At 35.6% G+C, this 22978-nt stretch overlaps 1 protein-coding gene across 1 annotated transcript in view; it reads right to left on the bottom strand.

Moving 5' to 3' along the window:
- The window catches only part of LOC114083935 (uncharacterized), a 138986-nt gene that overhangs the window by 23980 nt on the left and 92028 nt on the right, over positions 1-22978 (bottom strand). The window contains exons 44-54 of the mRNA XM_071607127.1: positions 22760-22788; positions 22593-22674; positions 20398-20468; positions 15875-15968; positions 13892-13990; positions 13282-13310; positions 13115-13196; positions 10920-10990; positions 8278-8371; positions 5408-5506; positions 2436-2506 (exon numbers count right to left, since the gene is read on the bottom strand). Of these exons, the coding sequence (XP_071463228.1) occupies positions 2436-2506; positions 5408-5506; positions 8278-8371; positions 10920-10990; positions 13115-13196; positions 13282-13310; positions 13892-13990; positions 15875-15968; positions 20398-20468; positions 22593-22674; positions 22760-22788 (821 nt within the window). The remainder of the gene's footprint in view (positions 1-2435; positions 2507-5407; positions 5507-8277; positions 8372-10919; positions 10991-13114; positions 13197-13281; positions 13311-13891; positions 13991-15874; positions 15969-20397; positions 20469-22592; positions 22675-22759; positions 22789-22978) is intronic.

Genomic DNA, 22978 nt, shown 5'->3' with positions numbered 1-22978 from the left:
TGTGTGCAGCTAGAGCATGGTCTTAGGTTATATCTAAATAATAGAAGCATATGGCACATTCATTGAAACACATTCATGGTGTTTTCATTTCTGTGACAACACCAGGGATAAGTCTGGTAGAAAACTGGCTGCATGCAGAACAATACACATGAGCAGATATACCAGGTCAACAAACTGTGCTGAGAGTCATTTGGAGATATTGCTCCCATTATACCATACTAGTGTTGAGGGGCAGCATCCTGAAAATTACAATATACAACTCAGACAAAATCCTTTACAGAAGGGTACAATTTTAGCAATACTCAGTGAAAGGTCACAAACCATGCATGTTATACACCTCCAAGACTTGCAGCCAGACCTCCTAACAAAATGTTGGAGGGTTCCTCAATCTTATAGCCTCAAGATAATGATTGATTTCAATGTTTTCAAAGCTCTCATCAGGAAGACGAGTGTTGGTCCTGTTGAACAAACTATAGAGTAAAGGTCCACAGGAGCACTGCCTCATTCAAATGGGTGCTTTGGAAATAATCATAGTGAGGGAGAAGTGCTGTTTGAAAATTTAAGGGACAGATGATTCCAGAAGTGCTGGGGCAGGATCAGAAGGAATGATATTTTCAGGAAGTTATCTGAAGAAGTCACAGATTTTGAAACCAAGCCATGTCTCTCATGCTCCAAGAGATTGTAGGAAAAGGCCTCAGTGACTTGGAATCATGCCCAGTACAAGACCACTGAGTACAGAATTCCATAATTGGGGTCTGTACTACAGATTAGTTTCCTTGGACCACAGGGTTTATCAGGCAATTTCTACATTATATAGACTCATGTCTCTGAGTACACAAACTAATACTGAGAGTGCATTTTCTCTGCAACTTTTAAAGTTCACTCAGCATTCTCTGGGAGGTATGGGGGAGCAAGGAGCAGAAGCCTTTTGGAGCTAGAGCAGGTAAGGAAACTGATGGGCAATATTTACATCCTCCAAACCACAAAAAGCTTTAGCTTTCCAAAATTAGAAATTCTGGACAGAAGTATCTCCATTTTAGTTACATTAGTTTCAGGGAATTGTGAAGATTTCCATGGTTTTATTTGTGACTTTTTTTTTGGTCTGCTATTTCTTTGGGTTTGCCAAATTATTTCTTTTTTCATAATAGATCTGATTTTCCAAGATATTTTCATTCGTTTCTTGTTTTATTTCCTTGATTACATTTTTATTCTTATTTTAAATTCTTTCCTATTCTCATTCTTATTGAATTTCATTGCCATCTTCTCTTTAGTCTGTCTCTGCTTACTATAACCACTTTCATTGTCTGTTCTTTTTAAAATCGATCATGATATGTTTATTGTCACTAAGGCTTTTTTTTTTTTTTCCAGCCAGGTGCACATTGTTATATCCTATGAACTTTAGTTCATTTCTTGGTATTATAGAATATATATATATATATATATATATATATATATATATATATATATATATATATATATATATATAATTTTTATGGTATGTATGTTTTGCTTTAAGCTATGATTGTTCTCAGAGATTACTCTTTCTCCTTGATGAGTTGCTCATCTGGAACTTGATGCTGAGAATGATGGCTTGACCAAACACATCCCAAAGAAAAACCTGCACACTGAAAGGACACACACATAACATTGGAACTAAAATGATTGCAAAATCGCCTCCTACTACTGTAGAAAAAAGGGAAAAAAAGGGGACATTAAGATACCACCAACATTTTAAAAGTTACCAATAACTGCATCCAAGATGTGTATCCTTGGCAAGAACTGTAGCACTTCCTTTTTACTAATGTCCACTTCAGAGGTAGGATAAAAATGTTTAGTGATTTTCTTGATTTCTTGCATGAAAAGTAAATGAACTAGAAAGTTTCTCTTTGTACACTAAGAGAAAGGATACATCCTGAAAGGATTTTGATTCCTTTAACAGACTGTTCAGTTTCTCATTTAAGCTTATTTCCTGCCTCAACCTACATAGTGGAGTCAAGGGAGAATGGAATCTTTAACACCGGCATGGATTAGTGGTAATGGGAAACTAAAATTTTGAGCCTTTGGGAATGATGATGTTTTAACAGAAATGTTTTCACTGGCCATTATAATTAAGTATTTTCTGACTTTTGACTGGGTCTTTCAGAGTTTCAAACTTATTCTTTATGATGTGAGGAGATCACATAGAAGACAACTGATACAATATTCAAAAAATTTCCTCTATTGCTAAAATGAAGGTTACTTCAAAGCTTCCGCTTCCATGATTTCTAAAGCTATTTTCATGTTTGTTTCCTGTTACATACTTTAGATTTAAATATTGAATTAGGATATTTGATTTCCAAGTAAATATTGTTTGAGCTCATTTTGTTCAGCACAATGTCCTTTCCAAAGCAAAGAAGGGACAAACACCAGGAATTTAAATTGATACATTTACATACCTGTTGAGGACTATTTTCTGTGACATCAAGCCACTTCTTCTCTTCAGATGATGAATTGTCCCAATGTGACTCTGGGAATGAATGCATAGATGTACTTAAATTACTTAAAAGAGTTAGACTGAGTGAAAATATAGCCAACTACAAAAGTAATAATCATAAAATTTTATTTTCACAATGATACTTTTAAGTTAAATTTAATTTTAGGTGAACGTTTATGTTGTTTGAAATTTTTTGATTGTTATGTGGGCCTGGCGGTTGTACACAGAGCCATGTGCATCCTTGGCAACAACTGTAGCACTACGTTCAAATATGAGGCCTTAAATGTTTTTGGAGACAGAGTGTCTAAATATACCCTGGCTCATCGGAAACCTGCCTACCTCAGCCTCCCACTAAGTTGAAATATACTAAGTTGAAATACCCAGGGCATTTTGAGAGATTTAGGGAATAGTTTTACTAATCCAACTTCAGAGACACTAGTGGTCACCATGTTCAATAAACATGATATCTTAAAGATTCAGCCATTAAAAAATGATATTTTACAGAAAAAAATATTGAAATAACAACGGACAGAAGAAACTTCACACTGTTTACTATGTCTTTTTCCTAACAGTAATTTTTAATGAATCACTGCACACGATGTTTGGTTTCTGGAAAAAAAAAAAAGAGAGAGAAAGGAGAAGAGAAAAAAAGAGGTCACTGTCATAACTTTGCCAGTGAACCCCATATTCCTTTCCTTTCCTTTTCCTGCATTTCTTCTGTTAGGAATCACTATGTTTTTGGAAGCATTCCTCATGGTGCCTGTTAATCCTGAAATAAACTGTTTTTGCTTTTCTGGTGTTAGCTACCTCAGACCATGACCCGCTATTGTACTTGTTAACAACCAGTTGGCCTGTAAATTATTCCTTCTCTGTCTAGTTCTCTAGGTCCTGGACTTCAGGGTCTCCTTTTCAACCCACTGGTTTGAACACCCATAATAAAGTGTCAGCTAAGTGTCTGAGGCAATAACACTTGGCGTGGATGGTGTCTTTTCTAGAGGTAAGGATGAATGGAGACTTGAGGAGTGAGGCCATCAGCCAGAGGAAGAGAATGGTGAAAATGTGGAAAGCTATAGTATGACTTAGAGACAAGGGTTAAGGGGGATGGTATATGTCTGATGATACAGGGATTGGTGAAAACTGCCAGAAGTTCATGCACTAGAAAAACAGGCTAAAGATAGATTTAGGAAGACTAGCATTGTGAAAGATGTCTCAAAATGTTAAGGTCCTTGGACATACACATACCAAAGAATGTCATCTATGCCATGGGCACATATAAATCTGGAACCATCTTAATTCTGTGGGCATGTGAACTTGAGGGGCATGTTCATGATTGGAGATGAATAATGAGAATGCAAAGTACACTATGAGGTTGATGCAGGCCTGAATGGAAGGAATGTCTCCAAAAGGATCTGGGTTCTGTTTTTACCATACAGATGAAACAAGCAAACAACAAGACCAAGAACAATGAGCAAAAATTCCATTGGGATATGCAGTTATGGATTGACTACTCTGAGTTAAAATTTCATGAAAGAGTGTTCACCAGCAAATGTTCACTTTAGAAGCAAGGGGTAAACTAAAGTATATATGACCATACATCTTATTATTTCTTGCTACACACTGACCACAAGAGTTTTCAAAGTCAGGGCATAAGTGGCATAAAAACAACTTTGATGCACATAAGACATGTGATGTCACACTAGATGTCAGGGTAGAGTGCACATTGTCTTATAAATGAGATTTTCCTGTATTTCACAGACTGGTCTTGACATCTTGGCTTCAAGAAAACTAGAATTCCTCATAATATCAGGATTCTGGATTTCAGTCCTGCTCCCCTGGACCTATTTTTAAAATTTGGGTGGGAAAAAAAATCAGCCCCACAATCCAACTAACAGGTGTCATGAAGTTTAATTGTAGAAACATCTATGATATAGGTTATTTTAAAACATCATTTCCTCAGGCATTTACAGAAATATTTTGAAATGTGGATGCAGCACCAACACAGACCCGATGGGGCAACTCCTCCCAACACATGGCAGAAAATGGATATATTAAGAGTGAGAAGATTGCTATCATTTCCAAGGTTTAAACATAGGCAGTTTTATAGAAGTTGTACTGCAACAGTTACCTGACTCCAGTGTTTTTGTTCCATTCTTCCATTTTGGTTTTTTTGGATCTTTATCTTTGCTTTTGATGGTCGGCTTGATGTGCATGGAGACAAGATATTATATAAGTATTTTACAGTACATCCAGCATACTGTTAATAATATCACATAAATATAGAAGATGAATTACCTTGTAGGAAGCATGTACATCCTTAGAGCCTGAAAAGCAAGTGAAATATATAATCAATAAAACCTGAATATTAAGAAAAACACATTCATCATTCTATGAAATAAGTAGAGAGCTCAGTCTGAGTGATAACAATTTTCGTTTGCATTGATACAAACTACATTCTCTTGGGGGTTTTGTGTTTGTGGATTTTGTTGAGTACAATCACAAGACTGAAATGTAGTAAATCAATATGGAGAAAATATCTTTAGTAATTAAAACTTGTAGTTAAGTTTCAAATAATAAGAACACCTTTGCAATCATCATAAATATTTAGGCAAGGTACATATACAAATGTGAAGATGCAGAATCTGGAGACCACAGTGATCTGTATTCAGAGAAGCAAAGAGAAACCTGAGAAGTTCAATGTCAAAGCTGAAGTAGTCAGATGGCAGCACATATGTCAAGTGACCTATGAATTCTTTAATCCATTTTATTATAACTGAGTATCCTCTACCTCATTTGTCTTATTATTAAAAAGTTTTCATCCAAGATCTGCGGAAATGTACACTTTATTTCTCATCAAACTGTTTTTTTCTGAATTAATTGGACTAGATATATGCATTTAGAATAATAGGTAATACATATATGTGTGTTTTTTCATACCCATCTGGGAGCATGGCACATCTTCTAATCCTGCTTCCTTTGTTTTAGTCGATATCATGATTTCCTTTTCACCCTTGTACAGAGATACAGGTCCTGCGTCTGAAAAAATATCAGAAAGCATAAAGAATTCAAATATGGCTATCCACAGCAAACTGTGATCCAAAAGCAGGCAGAATTGACAGATAGGAATGAAGTATTGTGTTTCCAAGTCTTTCATATAAACATGTTAGAAACAGTCTTGGTGTATGAGAAATAAATTCCATAAAGAATTCTGGTTAAAAAAAAATGAGTCTGACATAAAACACCAGACATGATATCACATATTTTCTGAAAGTGCTGGCTCATCAGAAAATGAGGCATCTAGAGATCAGAATTAAGCACAGGAATGGAGTGCATTCTTGCAGCACCACGGACATGGTTTCATTCCAAAGCTCCAATATAATCATCATCATCATCATCATCATCATCATCATCATCCAGAATAATAAAAATAACTATCTTCCAATAAACAAAAGGTACAAAAACACTAAGTCACTGATCTAAATCACTCTTATAAATGTTACACACATGGTGTGTGGCCTGGTAGGTGTGCAGGATAGATTTGTTTCAGAAGGTTGCCCAGATTTTTCCAGTCCCTACATGTTTAAATCATCTCTGGACCAGGAATCATCTCACCTTTGGCTTGATAGCAGGTACACTGAAAAATGCTGAATTGCATTCTCTTTTTCACCTCCACAATTACCTGGCTAACTTCTTTATTTTCTCTCTCATTTTGCCTCCCTTCTAGCTTTTTCAAAAACAAAACCCTCTAGAGTAGAGGACTTCATTATTTCCATTTTACATTCTTTGTACGGGTTATTCCAACTACTTCCTGTCTGCCAATGTAGCAAATTTATCTTAGAAATATGATTTCTAATTTTCAGAGAAATGGATGAAGTTAGAGAAGACAATGCTAAGTTAAGTTAGCCAATCCCAAAAAACCAAATGCTGAATGTTCTTTCTGATATAAGGAGGCTGATTCATAGTGGGGTACAGAGGGGGAGCATGGGAGGAATAGATGAACTAGGGCAGAGGGGTGGAGTGGAAGGGAGGGGGCCATGGGGTTAGAAATGATGGTGAGATGTGATTGACATCATTATCTAAAGTACATGTATGAAGACACGAATCCTTGTGAACATACTTTGTAAGCAAACAGAGTTTTGAAAAATTGTGTTCTACATGTGTAATATAAATGGTAATTAATTTTGGTGTCATATATAAATAAAAAAATTAATTAACAAAAAGGACTATACTTTGAAAATATACATGGAAACTAATATAAATATACAGGATCTGACACAGGGAACAGTAAAGTGTAAGTCCTATGAATATATAGTTTGTGTATAAGGGGACAAATTAATAATTCCTATATAAGATATATTTTGATATGTAAGCAAACTTAACATCCAAAATTAAAAAAAATGGCAAAATACAGTCTAAAATTTATTTTGTGTACATAAACTTTAATTACAGTAATTATAGATACAGAATTTTGGAAAGGGTAATATCAAATATTTTTAGTGAGCTGGGGTTAGGGTTTGAAAACTAAGATTAATATGTGGAAATATTAATAAGAATGTACTTGTGACCTAAATACATGTATCTTCATACATGTATATGAACGGAGTGACTCTACTTTGTGTACAAACAGAGATATAAAAAAAATGTGCTCTATAAGTATACTATGAATTGTAATGCATCCTGTCATATGTAATAATTTAAAATAAAATATTAAAAAGAGAAAAAAGAAATACGATTTCTAAATTTTTTGTCTTTTGTGTTATCCCCACTACATAAGAAATATGATCAGAATTATAGCAATATTTATGATGGCACTTGATCTTCTTCTTTCCCAGTTTGTAGGATCTACTAGTGTTTTTTGTTTTTTTTTTTTAATTTCCCAAAGGGACATTCTTTTCCTGGCTACAAAAATGCTGTTGGCATACCAGGATCATTGGAATCACCTTCGAATCTAAAGGAAATGTACAAGCAAAGACGTTCTAAGTCATAATGACATCTGAACATGGCCTCAACTGATGATTCACTACAGTTTGAGAGTTCCAATGTAAACATTGTTGGAATCAAATACCTCTAACTTAACTTGAATGTAGCTCTGGGTTTCTCCCTAGTGGTACCCATTAAATGAAAGTTTATAAAAAGCTATAACTTTCCAAATTTAGATATAGGTGAATTTTGGGACCACTCTGTAACCATTTCTATTTCTTTCCATTTTCCTAATTGGTGTTTCTACCCTATACATTCTTTGTACAGATACCAACACATTATGTGTCATTAGATTTTTTACATGAATAATCTTTTGTGATAAACAAACATAACAATCTGGGAGTCCTTCTTCACTTCTCAATTTAATTCCATTCCAACTGTGACTAAATCAGGAAGGTTGGAAAATTTTTACTTTACACCTCATTCAGCTTTGAACATGGAAACTCAAAAATGCTTCCCATATTTTGAAAACACTGCTCTTTCACCCCTCTTATGTAACTGAGGGTCCTTCTTTCCACTGAGTACAACTGCTACCTCTTCCTTGACTCCCTGTAATTAATGCCTGTCTCAGTGTTCATACCCTCTTCTTCTGTTTCATTTCTACTTTACTTTGATTGAAGCATGTATCAAAATGCATATCCTAATTCAGTTTCTTTAGCAATATCCACAGTTTAACCTGTGACACAAACCTAATACCATATGACTCACTATATTTCTTTGTCCTCACTAGGTAACACATACTCTCTTTAAACAATTAAAATATACTAGTGCTCATGTTTTAAGGCAATAGGCTCAGCAATGAATTTTGCATTATTCGTGACTCTTACCTTCTCTATGTCCATTTATTCTATTCTTTGATTGTGAAGAGGACACACCAGATATGCTAGAAGTACAAACCTCTGGAGGTTTCTCACAGACATTCTGGGGAAAATAATGCCAATAATGAGTTGCATGAAGATTTCATCATTACATTAATTTCATCATCATATGTCTATTTAAAAATCATCAGAATTGGAAATAAGATGAGTGCATTTTGAACAAGATTATATTGCATAAGTTTCACTGTCTTAGGCACCTCAGATTAAGTGAGCTCTTATATAATCTACTGATTGGATAAAGCCAGAATGAGGGACATAGGAACTGTGTTCCCACAGAATATACACACTGACAAGCATATACCCAAAACAACGAGCATCAGTATATAATCAGTCAACTTTGCAATCTGTATTTTGGGTAAAATTGGGAGTTCATAACCAACTTGAATCTAAAGTATGAAATATGATATGTCAAGAGCTTTGTAATGTTTTGAACAACCAATAAAAAAAGTATATAATCAATCAACTTTCACTCCCAGCAGTTCTAAAAATGCTTTGAAAGACTTTTAAGAATGGCACTTGGTGTTCCATAGCATTTTAAATTTGAATGGCCAATTTTTTATTCTGAAAGAATGATACTTGGTAAGATGAGAGTTTCAATCTGTCAACTTGTGTAGGAATGATAAACTGTTGTGCTTGCTTCATTTATTCATCAGAGACTTCGAAAACTTAATGCATTTCGGCAAAATATTTACCAAGTCAAAACATATTTTAAAAAAGTAAAATATACTGAGGAAATGTGTCTGTATGTAACATGAAAATAACAGCAAACAAAATTGGGTAAAGTATGCAACACTTTCATTGGAGAAGAAACTAAGAATGCTTGCGGCCCCGGTTCCATCTTCAGCACCACATACAAAAAAAGATGTTGTGTCCACCGAAAACTAACAAATAAATATTAAAAAATTCTCTCTCGCTTTCTCTCTCTCTCTCACACACTCTCTTAAAAAAAGACCACTGTGTAAGAAATTCCATAATTAGGGTCTACATTACAGATTAGACCCCAGCCTTCATGGATCACCGGGTTTATCAGGCAATTTCTACATCCATAGACCCATCTCTCTGAGTACAAAATCAAATACTGAGAGTAATTTCCTTTGTAACTTTCAAAGTTCCCTCAGCATTGTCTGGGAGGAGTTGGGGAGCAAGGAGCAGAGGAGATCCACTTGATCACACCAATGTCAGGGAAGGCCTTTTTGAGCTAGAGCAGATAAAGAAACTGATGGACAATATTTGCATCCTCCAAACCATTAAAAGCTTTAGCTTTCCAAAATTAGAAATCCTGGACAGAAGTATATCCATTTCAGTTATATTAGTTTACGGGAGTTGTGAAGATTTTCATTAGTTTGTTTGTGCCTTTTTTTTTTTCACAATATATATGATTTTCTAAGACTTTTTTTTCAGTTTTCATTTTATTTCCTTTATTACATTTTTATTCTTATTTTATATTCTTTCCTATTGTCATTAATATTGAATTTCATCCTGATTTCCTCTTCACTCTCTGCTTACTATAACCACTTTCACTATCTGTTCTTTTTAAAATTTATCATGATAATTTTATTGTCACTAATCACTTTTTTCGAGTCTTACGAGTATTCTTATTTCCTTTGAACTTCGATTAATTATTAAGTATTATAGAAACCACATTAAATATACAGTTTGTTTATATGCATGTTTTGCTTTAAGCTATGATTGTTCCTAGAGGGTCATCTTTCTCCTTGATGAGATACTGGTGAGTAAATATTTTATGTTAAATATGTTCATTTGGGAATTTGATTCTGAACAGGATGGCCTGACCCAAACACATCCCAAAGAAAAATCTGTACACTAAAAGCACACATACATAACAGCTGAACTAAAATGCTTGCAAATTCTCCTCCTAAAATATAGGGCATTATGATACCACAAAAATTTTGCAACTTCCCAGTAACTGCATCCAAGTTCTTTTTATTAATGTCCACTTCAGAGGTGGAATAAAAATGTTTAGTAATTTTCTTGATTTCTTGCATGAAAAGTAAAGGAACTAAAAGTTTTTGTTCGTACTCAAACAGGATTGATGGATACATCCTGAAAGGACCTGATTCTATAATAGGCTGTTTGGTTTCTCCTTTAAGTCTATTTCCTGCCTCAGCCTACATACTGGAGTGTGTAGGGAGACTGGAGTCTTTAATACCATCATGGATTACTGGTAATGGGAAACTAAAATTTTGAGCCTTTGGGAATGATGATCTTTAACATGAATGTGTTCACTGGCCATTTCAATTATATACTCTTCAACTTTCAACTGGATATTTCCGAGGCTTAGATTTAATCCTCATTACGTGAGGAGGTCACACAGAAGAAAATTGAAACAATACTCAAAAAAATCTCCCCACATTACTAAGATGAAGGTTACTTTTAAGCTTCTGTTTAAAATCATGTGATTTCTAAAGCTATTTTCATGTTCATGTTGTGTTACATTTTTAGACTTAAATATTAAATTATGACCTTGATTTCTAAGTATGTATTGTGTGATGTCATTTTGTTTGGCATAATCTTCCTTCCCATCAAAGAAGAGAAATAGACCATGAATTTAAATTGACACATTTACTTACCTGTCCATGGCTTTTATCCATGCCATCAACCCCCTCCTTCAATTCCTCTGATGACATATGGCAATGTGAATCTGGGGATAAATGCATAGATGTACTTTCTTAAACTACTTAAAAGAGTTAGACTGAGTGAAAATCTAGCCAACTAAAAACATAATTGTAATAATCATACAATTTGATTTTCATAATGATACGTTTTTAGGTAAGTTTAATTTTAGGTGAATGTTTATGCTGTTGGAAATTTTTGGATTCTTGTGTCAGCTTGGTGGCTGTACCCAGAGCCATGTGTATCCTTGGCAAGAACGCAAGTACTTACTTCAAATAAAAGGCCTTTATTTTTATTTATTTATTTACTTTTGAAGACAGAGTGTCTGAATATTCCCTGGCTCACTGGGAACCTGACATCAGCCTGCCTCAGTCTCTAACTAAGCTGAAATTACAGATGAGTCCCTCTTCACCCAGGGTGTATTGAGTGATTTAGCAGGGATTTTTACTAATCTAATGCTTCAACAAAACAAGAGTTCACCATATTCAATGCACATGATATCTCAAAGATTCAACCACTCAAAGAAAAATGATATTTTGAAGAAAAAAATGCTAAAATTACAATGGAAAGAAGACACTTCACACTGTTTACTATGTCTTTTTCCTAATAGTAATTTTTAATGAACCACTGCATGTAACTTTGGTGTCAACAAAAAAGTATGTGTATATACGATCACTGTGATACCTTTGACAGTGAACCACATATTCCTTTCCTTTCCTTTACCTGCATTTCTTCTGTTAGGATTCACTCTGTTTTTGGAAGCATTACTCATGGTGCCTATTATTCCTGACATAAACTGTTTTTGCTTCTCTGGCGTTAGCTATCTCAGATCTTGACCCGCAATTGTACTGAGTAAAAATCAGTTGGCCTGTAAGTTATTCATTCTCTGTCTAGTTCACTAGGTCCTGGACTACAGGAGATGTTCTTAAAACACACAGGTTTGAACACCCCATAATTGAGTGTCAGGTAAGTGCCTGAGGCAATAACACTTGGCGTGGATGGTGTCTTTTCTCGAGGTAGGGATGAACGGAGACTCGAGGAGTGAGGCCATCAGCCAGAGGCAGAGAATGGTGAAAATGTGGAAGGCTATAGCATGACATAGAGACAAGGGTTAAGGGGGACGGTATATGTCTGATGATACAGGGATTGGTGAAAACTGCCAGAAGATCATGCAGGTAGAAACGGGCTAAACATACAGTTAGGAAGAATTTGCATTGTGAAAGATGCCTCGAAATGTTGAGATGGTTGGACATACACAGAGCTAACACTTTCATCTAGGCCATGTATCCATATATAGCTGGAACTATCTCAAATCTGTGGGCACATGAGCTTGAGGGGCATGATCATGAATGGAGATGAATAAAGAAAATGCAAAAGTGCACTATGGGGTTGATGCAGGACTGAATGAAGGAATGTCTTCAAAAGGATCTGGGTTCTGTTTTTACCATACAGAGGTAACAGACAAACAACAAGTCAAAGAATAATGAGCAAAGACTCCATTGGGATGTGGAAGAATTTATGGATTGATTACTCTGAGATAAAATTTCAGGAAAGAGTGTTCACCAGCAAATGTTCACTTTAGAAGCAAGGGATAAACTAAAGTATATATGATCATTCCTTTTATTATTTCTTGCCTCAAACTGACCACAAGAGTTGTCAAAGTCAGTACCTAATTAGCATAAAAACAAGTTTGATGCATTTGGTTGATACACTAGATGTCAGGGTAGAGTGCACATTGTCTTTTAAATTAGATTTTCTTGTATTTCACAGACCGGCCTTGACATCTTGGCTTCAAGAAAAATACAAGTCCTCATCATCTCAGGATTCTGGATTTCAATCCTGCTCCCCTGGACCTACTTTTAAAATTGGGTTGGGAAGAAAAATCAGCCTCACAATCCAACTGACAAGTGTCATGACTCCGATTTGGGAAGTTTAATTGTAGAAACACCTAGGATATAGGTTATTTTAAAACATCTTTTCCTCATAGATTTACAGAAATATTTTGAAATGTGGATGCACCACCAACACAGACCTGATGGGGCAAATCCTCCCAACACATGGCACAAATGGATATATCAGGAGTGAAAAGTTTGCTATCATTCCCAAGGTTTAATCATAGGTAGTTTTATAGAAGTTGTACTGCAAAAGTTACCTGATTTCCGTTTTATTTTTTGCTTCCACCATTTTTGTTTTTTGAGAGCTGTATCTTTGCTTTTAATGGTAGGCTTCATGTGCTTGGAGACAAGATAATACGTAAATATTTTACAGTGCATACAGCATGCATTTAATAATATAACACAAACATAGAAGATGATTTACCTTGTATAAAGCATGTACGTCTTTAGATACTGAAAAGCAAATGAAATACATAATCAATAAAATCTGAACATAAAAAGAAAACACACTCATATTCCTACTAAGTGAGTACAGAGCTCAGTCCAATGATAACTATTTTTATTAGCATTGATAAAGATTACATTAGCTTTGGAGTTTTAAGTTTGGGGATTTTTGTTGATCACAAGACTGAAATGTTCTAAATGAATATTGACAATATATCTTTAGTAAATAAGTCTTGCAGTTAAGTTTCAAAAGGTAAGAACACCTTTGTGATCATTATAAATAATTCGGCAAGGGTACATATACAAATGTGAAGACGCAGAATGCTGGAGACCACAGAGATCTGTATTCAGAGAAAGAAAGACGAATACGGAGAATTTCAGTGTCAAAGCTGAAGTAGTCAGATGGCAGCACATATGTCAAGTGACCTATGAATTGTTTAATCCATTTTATTATACCTAAGTATCCTGTACCTCAAGATCCAGGGCAAGGTATACTTTATTTCTTATCAGTTATTTTTTTTCTGAACTAATAGGATCAGATATATGCATTTAGAATAACAGCTAATATGAACATGATTGTTTTTTCATACCCATCTGGGACTGTGGCACATCTTCTAATCCTGCTTCCTCTGTTTTAGTGGATATCGGGTTACCCTTTTCACCCGTGTACGAAGATACAGGTCCTGCATCTTAAAAAATATGAGAAAGCATAAAGAATTTAGATATGGTCATCCACAGCAATCTGTGATCTGAAAGCAGGCAGAATTGACAGGACTCAAAAGACTGTCACATAAACACATTAGTAACACTCTTAGTATTTGAGGAATAAATTCCATAAGGAATTCTAGTTTAAAAATGAGTCTGCCATAACATATACAGTCATGATTTCACATATTTTTTTGAGTGTGCTGGCCGATCCAAAAATTAGTTATCAGAATTTAGCACAGGAGTGGAATGTATTCCTGTAGCACAAAGGGACATGGTTTCATTCCAAAGAACCAAAATAATAATAATAATAATAATGATAATAATAATAATAATAATAATAATAATAATAATAATAAATAAAACTATCTTTGAAAAAAACAAATTTTCAAAAACACTTGGTCACTGATCTAAATCACTCTTAGGATGCCACACACATGGTGGGGCCTGGTGGGTGTGCAGGACAGATTTGTACAGCAGGTTGCCCTGATTTTTCCAGTCCCTACTTGTTTCAATCACCTGGGGACCAGGAATCATCCCACTTTTGGTTTGAAGGCAGGCACACTGAAAAATGCTGAATTGCATTTTATCATTTTCCCCTCTAAAATTTCCTTGCTGACTTCTTTATTTTCTTCCTCATTTTGCCTCTCTCCTAGTTTTTCATAAAACCCTCTAGAGCAGGAGACTATTTTATTTCCATTTTCTGTTTTTTTGTATGGGTTATTCGAACTCCTTCCTTCCTGGCAATGTAGCAATTTTATGTTAGAAATGTAATTTTTAAATTTTTGTCTTTTGTGTTATCCCCACTACCTAAGAAATATGCACATAATTATTGCAACATTTATTCTGGCAGTTGATCTTCTTCTATCTTGGTTTGTAGGGTCTACTAGCGTTTTTTTTTTTTTTTTTTTTTTTTGTCCCACAGGGACATTCTTTGCCTGGCTACAAAAAATGCTGTGGGCATACCAGGATCATTGCAATCACCTTAGAATCTATAGGAAATGTAGAAGGAAAGAACTTCTGAGTCACAATGAGCTTCTGATCATGGCCTCAACAGATGATTCATTATAGTTTGAGAGATCTAGTATAAATTTTGTTGGAATCCATTGCCTCTACCTTAACTAGAATGTAGCTCTGGGTTTCTCCCTAGGATGTTACCCTCAAATGAAAGTTCAGTCAAGCTATTATCTTTCCAAATTTAGTTTTAGATATCTGTGAATTTGGGGACCACTCTGTAACCATTTCTATTTCTTTCCACTTTCCTAATTGGTGTTTCTACCCTATACATTTTTTTGTACAGAGTAGCAACACATTTGGTGTCATTAGATTTTATACATGAAGAATCTTTTGTGATAAACAAACTTGACAATGTGGGAATTCCTTCTTCACTCCTCAATTTTATTCCATTCCAACTGTGACTAAGTCAGGAATGTTGGAAAATTTTTACTTTACACTTCATTCAGCTTTGGACCTGGAAACTCAAAAATGCTTCCCAAATTTTGAAAATGCTGCTCTTTCCCCCCCCTCTTATGTAACTGAGGGTCCTTCCTTCCACTGAGTACAACTGCTACCTCTTCCTTCATTGACTCCCTGTAATTAATGCCTGTCTCAGTGTTCATATCCTCTTCTTCTCTTTCATTTCTATTTTACTTTGATTGAAGCATGTCTCAAAATGCAACTCATAATTCAGATATTTTAGCAATATCCCCAGTTTAACCTGTGACAGAAACCTAATACAATATGACTCATTATATTTCTTTTTCCTTACTAGATAATACATACACTCTTGGAACAATTACAATATTTTAGTGCTCTTGCTTTAAAGCAATACGCTCACCAATGTCTTTTGCATTTTTTGTCATTCTTACCTTCTCCATGTTCGTTTGTTCTATTCTTTGCTTGTGTATAGGACCCAACAGATATACTGGAAGCACAAGCTTCTGTAGGTTGCTTACAGACACTCTGGGGAAAGTAATACCAATAATAAGTTGCATGAAGTTTTAATCATCACATATTACTTATCACCATATATATATATATATATATATATATATATTTGTGAAATCATCAGAATTAGAAATTAGATGAGTGCATTTTGAACAAGAATATATTGTACAAGTTTCACTGTCCTAGGCAGTTCAGATTAACTGAGCTCATATATCATTCTGGCTACTGATTGGATAAAGCCAAGATGAGGGACATAGGAACTGTGTTCCCTCCGAATATACACACTGACAAGCATATACCCCAAACAACTAGCATCAGTATATAATCAGTCAACTTTGCACTGCCCAGCAGTTCTAAAAATGCTTTGAAACACTTTTAAGAATGGCACTTGGTGTTCCATAGCATTTTAAATTTGAATGGCCAATTTTTTATTCTGAAAGAATGATACTTGGTAAGATGAGAGTTTCAATTCTGTCACCTTGTGTAGGAATGATAAACTGTTGTACTTGCTTCATTTATTCATCAGAGACTTCGAAAACTTAATGCACTTCAGCAAAATATTTACCGAGTCAAAACTTATTTTAAAAAAGTAAAATATAGTGAGGAAATGTGTCTGTATGTAACATGAACATAACAGCACACACACTTGGGTAAAGTATGCAACACTTTCATTGGAGAAGAAACTAAGAGGTATTTCAAAAGAGAAAGGTGACTCCCATCTCTGAAAAGCTGACTGTTTGCAGAGGTGGGAGTCATTTGAACTGGTGCATTGCTGCTTGAAGAAAAAGACAGGCTGTGGGAAATCACAGGAGTGACACAATGGAGAGCCTGTGACCAGATGAAACCAGAAATATGAGATACTCAAAGAGGAAATGCATTCGTGGAAGAAATAGTGTAAAGCCGCAGTAGGGAAAACTAGCTTGCTATGAGAGAGGAATATGCTGACTGGTGAGCTGAGGAGAATCTCACCCATCCAATTAGGAAATGGAGAAAAGCAAGAGATAGATGTTCTCAAAACCACAAACACAAGTTCATTATAAATACATAAAATACATCTAGCATTCAGGGAAATACCCTCCCAAACTCCATTGATATTTCAGCTCATGCCATCCAGAGAGGCATTCATCAAGACTTTAAATAATAAGTGCTGGAGAGGATGTGGGTAAAAATGTACAACCGTACACTGTGGGACTGAAAATCAGGACTTCCCATCTGAAAAGCAGTATGGAGAGTCATCAGAAGATAAGGAATATGAACATCCTGTGCCCAGGGTTCCCAATCCTTGTTCTTATACCCAATTTACAATGATTCTGTATACACATGAGACACTGGAACTTCAATGTTTACAGTGGTTTCTATCACAATTAGAAAGATATGAAATGAGCCCAGATGCACCTTAACACAAAAAATGGATAAATAAACACCTAGAAACTTGGCACTGAATTTGAGCAAACTAGTTTTTCATGATACACCATCATGTCAAAATGAGTCCTCATATAGCATATAAAAACACTGCCCTAAAAATTTCTAAAATATAAAACCTGTAACATCAAAATCCCTTAAGTTTATACAAGGATGATATTTTAAAGCAAACAAGTAGGAAACTTATTATTCTAAGGCCAAATAGAACCTTTTCAGCAAAGGAAAGACTTCATTTTCCCCGCAATGTCAAGGAATATTTGATGTAATCCAAACCTTCCAGGCAGAATCTGAGCGTGTGTTTAGGAGCCTCTCCACTCCTGTTACTTTATCGCGACTTTCTTTCTGGGATATCCGAAAAATATTACCCAGTTTTTTCCTAACTTTTCAAAGACTGAATTTGGCATAAAAATGTGGTTTGGAGGTACCCATAACCATAATCAAGGCGGGAGCAGGAGAGAAACCCAGACATAGAGCTGCTGAGAGAGCTGGCACCTGTAGTCTATGTTAAGAATAGTAGTTCATGGCACTGTCATGCATCATATGGTGCTTGCAGCTCTGTGACAGCAAGGGCCAAGGCTAAATCTGATAGACAAAGGGCAGCCTGCAGTACCATAAACATGAAATGAATACTAGGCATGGTCAACCCACTCTACTGAGAATAATTTAGAATACCTACACCCCTATTAACATTACACAGGCAGTCAAAGGCACCCTCTTAAGAATTACAATATTGCCCTGAGTACATGGGCTCTCAGTGGTGTCTCATCACGAAACACTGCATCCCTTACACCTCCATGATTCAGTCGCCAGGTATCCTCCCACAACTTTAGTTGGTTACTCATCATATGGGCTCAGGATAGTGAGTGACAGGCATGTGCTGAAAGCTCTCATCAGGAAGAGGTGTGTTGCTGCTGTGGACGTTCTGTAGAGTAGAGGTTCACAGCGGTACTGTCTCTTTCAAACTGGTGCTTTGGGAGTAATGAACGTGAGCAACAACTGCTAGTTGAGAATTCAAGGGACAGAAGATCCCATAAGTGCTGGGGCAAGATCAGGTAGAATGGTATTTTCACTGAGTTCTCAGAAGAAGTCACAGATTCTGAAACCAGACCATGTCTCCCATGCTCCAAGAGATTATAGGAAAAGGCCTCAGTGACTTGGAATCATGGACAGTACAAGACCACTGAGTTGGGCTGGGGATGTGGCTCAAGCGGTGCGCGCTCGCCTGGAATGCGTGCGGCCCCTGTTCGATCCTCAGCACCACATACAAACAAAGATGTTGTGTCCACCGAAAACTAACAAATAAATATTAAAAAAATTCTCCCTCTCTCTCTTGTCTCTCTCTCTCTCTCTCTCTCTCTCTCTCTCTCTCTCTTAAAAAAAAAGACCACTGTGTAAGAAATTCCATAATTGGGGTCTGCATTACAGATTAGTCCCCAGCCTTCATGGATTACTGGGTTTATCAGGCAATTTCTACATCCATAGACCCATCTCTCTGAGTACAAAATCAAATACTGAGAGTAATTTCCTTTGTAACTTTCAAAGTTCCCTCAGCATTATCTGGGAGGAGTTGGGGAGCAAGGAGCAGAGGAGATCCACTTGATCACACCAATGTCAGGGAAGGCCTTTTTGAGCTAGAGCAGATAAAGAAACTGATGGACAATATTTGCATCCTCCAAACCATAAAAAGCTTTAGCTTTCCAAAATTAGAAATCCTGGACAGAAGTGTCTCCATTTCAGTTATATTAGTTTAAGGGGATTGTGAAGATTTTCATGAGTTTGTTTGTGCCTTTTTTTTTCACAATATATATGATTTTCTAAGATTTTTTTTTCAGTTTTCATTTTATTTCCTTTATTACATTTTTATTCTTATTTTATATTCTTTCCTATTGTCATTAATATTGAATTTCATCCTGATTTCCTCTTCACTCTCTGCTTACTATAACCACTTTCACTATCTGTTCTTTTTAAAATTTATCATGATAATTTTATTGTCACTAATCACTTTTTTCGAGTCTTACGAGTATTCTTATTTCCTTTGAACTTCGATTAATTATTAAGTATTATAGAAACCACATTAAATATACAGTTTGTTTATATGCATGTTTTGCTTTAAGCTATGATTGTTCCTAGAGGGTCATCTTTCTCCTTGATGAGATACTGGTGAGTAAATATTTTATGTTAAATATGTTCATTTGGGAATTTGATTCTGAACAGGATGGCCTGACCCAAACACATCCCAAAGAAAAATCTGTACACTAAAAGCACACATACATAACAGCTGAACTAAAATGCTTGCAAATTCTCCTCCTAAAATATAGGGCATTATGATACCACAAAAATTTTGCAACTTCCCAGTAACTGCATCCAAGTTCTTTTTATTAATGTCCACTTCAGAGGTGGAATAAAAATGTTTAGTAATTTTCTTGATTTCTTGCATGAAAAGTAAAGGAACTAAAAGTTTTTGTTCGTACTCAAACAGGATTGATGGATACATCCTGAAAGGACCTGATTCTATAATAGGCTGTTTGGTTTCTCCTTTAAGTCTATTTCCTGCCTCAGCCTACATACTGGAGTGTGTAGGGAGACTGGAGTCTTTAATACCATCATGGATTACTGGTAATGGGAAACTAAAATTTTGAGCCTTTGGGAATGATGATCTTTAACATGAATGTGTTCACTGGCCATTTCAATTATATACTCTTCAACTTTCAACTGGATATTTCCGAGGCTTAGATTTAATCCTCATTACGTGAGGAGGTCACACAGAAGAAAATTGAAACAATACTCAAAAAAATCTCCCCACATTACTAAGATGAAGGTTACTTTTAAGCTTCTGTTTAAAATCATGTGATTTCTAAAGCTATTTTCATGTTCATGTTGTGTTACATTTTTAGACTTAAATATTAAATTATGACCTTGATTTCTAAGTATGTATTGTGTGATGTCATTTTGTTTGGCATAATCTTCCTTCCCATCAAAGAAGAGAAATAGACCATGAATTTAAATTGACACATTTACTTACCTGTCCATGGCTTTTATCCATGCCATCAACCCCCTCCTTCAATTCCTCTGATGACATATGGCAATGTGAATCTGGGGATAAATGCATAGATGTACTTTCTTAAACTACTTAAAAGAGTTAGACTGAGTGAAAATCTAGCCAACTAAAAACATAATTGTAATAATCATACAATTTGATTTTCATAATGATACGTTTTTAGGTAAGTTTAATTTTAGGTGAATGTTTATGCTGTTGGAAATTTTTGGATTCTTGTGTCAGCTTGGTGGCTGTACCCAGAGCCATGTGTATCCTTGGCAAGAACGCAAGTACTTACTTCAAATAAAAGGCCTTTATTTTTATTTATTTATTTACTTTTGAAGACAGAGTGTCTGAATATTCCCTGGCTCACTGGGAACCTGACATCAGCCTGCCTCAGTCTCTAACTAAGCTGAAATTACAGATGAGTCCCTCTTCACCCAGGGTGTATTGAGTGATTTAGCAGGGATTTTTACTAATCTAATGCTTCAACAAAACAAGAGTTCACCATATTCAATGCACATGATATCTCAAAGATTCAACCACTCAAAGAAAAATGATATTTTGAAGAAAAAAATGCTAAAATTACAATGGAAAGAAGACACTTCACACTGTTTACTATGTCTTTTTCCTAATAGTAATTTTTAATGAACCACTGCATGTAACTTTGGTGTCAACAAAAAAGTATGTGTATATACGATCACTGTGATACCTTTGACAGTGAACCACATATTCCTTTCCTTTCCTTTACCTGCATTTCTTCTGTTAGGATTCACTCTGTTTTTGGAAGCATTACTCATGGTGCCTATTATTCCTGACATAAACTGTTTTTGCTTCTCTGGCGTTAGCTATCTCAGATCTTGACCCGCAATTGTACTGAGTAAAAATCAGTTGGCCTGTAAGTTATTCATTCTCTGTCTAGTTCACTAGGTCCTGGACTACAGGAGATGTTCTTAAAACACACAGGTTTGAACACCCCATAATTGAGTGTCAGGTAAGTGCCTGAGGCAATAACACTTGGCGTGGATGGTGTCTTTTCTCGAGGTAGGGATGAACGGAGACTCGAGGAGTGAGGCCATCAGCCAGAGGCAGAGAATGGTGAAAATGTGGAAGGCTATAGCATGACATAGAGACAAGGGTTAAGGGGGACGGTATATGTCTGATGATACAGGGATTGGTGAAAACTGCCAGAAGATCATGCAGGTAGAAACGGGCTAAACATACAGTTAGGAAGAATTTGCATTGTGAAAGATGCCTCGAAATGTTGAGATGGTTGGACATACACAGAGCTAACACTTTCATCTAGGCCATGTATCCATATATAGCTGGAACTATCTCAAATCTGTGGGCACATGAGCTTGAGGGGCATGATCATGAATGGAGATGAATAAAGAAAATGCAAAAGTGCACTATGGGGTTGATGCAGGACTGAATGAAGGAATGTCTTCAAAAGGATCTGGGTTCTGTTTTTACCATACAGAGGTAACAGACAAACAACAAGTCAAAGAATAATGAGCAAAGACTCCATTGGGATGTGGAAGAATTTATGGATTGATTACTCTGAGATAAAATTTCAGGAAAGAGTGTTCACCAGCAAATGTTCACTTTAGAAGCAAGGGATAAACTAAAGTATATATGATCATTCCTTTTATTATTTCTTGCCTCAAACTGACCACAAGAGTTGTCAAAGTCAGTACCTAATTAGCATAAAAACAAGTTTGATGCATTTGGTTGATACACTAGATGTCAGGGTAGAGTGCACATTGTCTTTTAAATTAGATTTTCTTGTATTTCACAGACCGGCCTTGACATCTTGGCTTCAAGAAAAATACAAGTCCTCATCATCTCAGGATTCTGGATTTCAATCCTGCTCCCCTGGACCTACTTTTAAAATTGGGTTGGGAAGAAAAATCAGCCTCACAATCCAACTGACAAGTGTCATGACTCCGATTTGGGAAGTTTAATTGTAGAAACACCTAGGATATAGGTTATTTTAAAACATCTTTTCCTCATAGATTTACAGAAATATTTTGAAATGTGGATGCACCACCAACACAGACCTGATGGGGCAAATCCTCCCAACACATGGCACAAATGGATATATCAGGAGTGAAAAGTTTGCTATCATTCCCAAGGTTTAATCATAGGTAGTTTTATAGAAGTTGTACTGCAAAAGTTACCTGATTTCCGTTTTATTTTTTGCTTCCACCATTTTTGTTTTTTGAGAGCTGTATCTTTGCTTTTAATGGTAGGCTTCATGTGCTTGGAGACAAGATAATACGTAAATATTTTACAGTGCATACAGCATGCATTTAATAATATAACACAAACATAGAAGATGATTTACCTTGTATAAAGCATGTACGTCTTTAGATACTGAAAAGCAAATGAAATACATAATCAATAAAATCTGAACATAAAAAGAAAACACACTCATATTCCTACTAAGTGAGTACAGAGCTCAGTCCAATGATAACTATTTTTATTAGCATTGATAAAGATTACATTAGCTTTGGAGTTTTAAGTTTGGGGATTTTTGTTGATCACAAGACTGAAATGTTCTAAA

Source organism: Marmota flaviventris (genome assembly GCF_047511675.1).
Source record: "Marmota flaviventris isolate mMarFla1 chromosome 5 unlocalized genomic scaffold, mMarFla1.hap1 SUPER_5_unloc_1, whole genome shotgun sequence".
NCBI classification, from domain to species: Eukaryota; Metazoa; Chordata; class Mammalia; order Rodentia; family Sciuridae; genus Marmota; species Marmota flaviventris.
Note: the sequence above shows the minus strand (reverse complement) of the source record. Positions and strands in the feature narration are given on the sequence as shown.